At 47.0% G+C, this 2,040-nt stretch overlaps 1 protein-coding gene across 1 annotated transcript in view; it reads right to left on the bottom strand.

The window, feature by feature from the left end:
- Positions 1-346: 346 nt before the first annotated feature.
- KIF13A (kinesin family member 13A) overlaps positions 347-2,040 on the bottom strand; it is a 121,873-nt gene continuing 120,179 nt past the window's right edge. Inside the window, exon 40 of the mRNA XM_081827623.1 lies at positions 347-1,958. Within this exon, the coding sequence (XP_081683749.1) occupies positions 1,938-1,958 (21 nt within the window). The 3' untranslated portion in view covers positions 347-1,937. The remainder of the gene's footprint in view (positions 1,959-2,040) is intronic.

The following is a 2,040-nucleotide window of genomic DNA, read 5'->3' as shown; positions in this document are numbered from 1 at the left end:
TGAAGGTGTCCCATCCTCCCTTCAGGGGTCTGCTCTTCCAAGACACGTCACCAGACATGACACAGGGAGGAGACTGAGGCAAGCATGCCACCGTCCCGCTCACCCACCCCCTCCCTTGGTCTTCCAGCATCAAACACTTAATAATGGCAGCACCCATGGCACCCACTGCTGTGAGGATTAAGCAAGATGATAAATATCAAATGCTGGGAATAGCGCCTAGTACACAGTAAACCCTCAATGAATGTTGCCTGTTACTATTTTTGTTCAGGCCACAGGGACATGCATATACATACGAACAAGGGAAGTTAGATCTGCAGCTAATGGCAGAGTTATTAAAGACAAACCATTGATGTTTTAAAACCTGAATTAGGCAGTCTGTATTCTAAAACACACACACACACACACACACACACACACACACAGTCTGAACCAATTAAATACAATAAAGTTGAAAGGGGATATAAATTACAGTTTTTCTTTTTTTCTTTTAAACAGACAATAGTAAAATATTACAGTCGGCTCACTATACACAAAATCATGAACAGCAGCTTTTCATTAGTCTCCAAAATCTTACTCATTTACTGATGCTAAGAACTTAAAGAAAAAGGTACAGCAGGCTGTACGCCTTTTCTCTCTCCCACAAGGCATCTGTTGCTGTACATCCACACCAATCCCACAGGCTTCTACAGAACAGGTGCATAAAGTACTCCAGTCACTATCTCCACACATGTCATCCCTTGCAGAACTCTGCAAGCGAAGACGTGGACAGTGGGGTCCTCTGCGCTCAATCGTCTGCTGCAAACATGGCAGAGCGGGCACCTGTGACCTGTAGAGCTCATCCCAACAATGGAAGTAAAGTAACAACAGCAAAACCACACAACGGAACCTACCAATCCAAAACGGAAAAAAAAACCCACAGAAAGACAAAAATCAACATCCCCCTCCCTCCCCAAACCCAACTCCAGGCGTGTCCTCGTGTTTTCCTACAGTAATACTGCTCTCCGCATCCCACCTGCCTGGCCAGGCCAAACCAAGGGACGAGGAAGGCTGGAGTCGGAGCCCCAGGCAGTGTCAACAGTTCCGGTACCATGTCTGGTCAGCAGGTGCCGGGCCAGGTGGAAGACCACGGAGGATAGCTGTGGGGTTTTTCAGTGTGCTTATGCAACAGGACAGAGAACAGCTAGCTACAAGGGGCCTGGCAGCCAAGAGGAATATGGCACCAAACTTGCAGTCAGACAGATATGTACACATGAAACAAGAATGGACAGCAAACACGTTCAGTCTTACATAAGTTCTTTGGTTGTAAAGAACGGCTTTCTGGAACCTTTTCTGCAAAGAGGGATTTGCGACCTCGTTCTTAGGCAATCAAATCTTTTTCATCTGCTCGTCTATCAGATGATTACCTAAGTTGCTGTGTATCCAAGTCCAGTACCTTATGATTTTCTACAAACCACTTTTATCTGCATTTTCATGTGCAGTCTTGTCTGTCTCCGAACAGACATACTATAGATATACATTTCATATACATCATATATATTATTTATAAAAAAAAAAGCACTGACTCCAGATTTTACAGTAAGAACTGATTAAAATTAGTTGTACAAGAATAAAGTTTGTTTGAATCTGTGGAGGTTTCTACACAGTGGGTGTGTGTAGTAGTTAAGTGCAAAACAAAAATACTGCCACTTAATTCAGTCCAGGATTTTCGGTTCTCTGGCTTTCTGGGAAAAGCAGAGGCTGCCGATTCACCTGCGTGACAAAGTGCCGCTGCTCCCAGCTCGGGAGGAGAAAGTAGGTGGCCCACGAAGCACACGGCTTCTCCACGCTGGTCGGAGGTCCCCGGCTGGGCCGCGGTACGGTTTAAAGGTGCGGCTGGTGCTTCCACAAGGCAACCGGAGCAAAGATGCCATGGCCTGCGGGGCAGCACGGGCTGCCTTTCACCGAGCGGTCGTGCTGCCCTAGAGTGCAGAGGCTCGTGAGTTCAAGCTCCGGATGCCCCCACCCCCAAGTCCACACACACACACACACACACACACACAC

Source organism: Leptonychotes weddellii, chromosome 8, assembly GCF_054177405.1.
Source record: "Leptonychotes weddellii isolate Sample4059 chromosome 8, ASM5417740v2, whole genome shotgun sequence".
NCBI lineage: Eukaryota > Metazoa > Chordata > Mammalia > Carnivora > Phocidae > Leptonychotes > Leptonychotes weddellii.
This window is presented reverse-complemented; position numbering and strand designations above follow the sequence as displayed.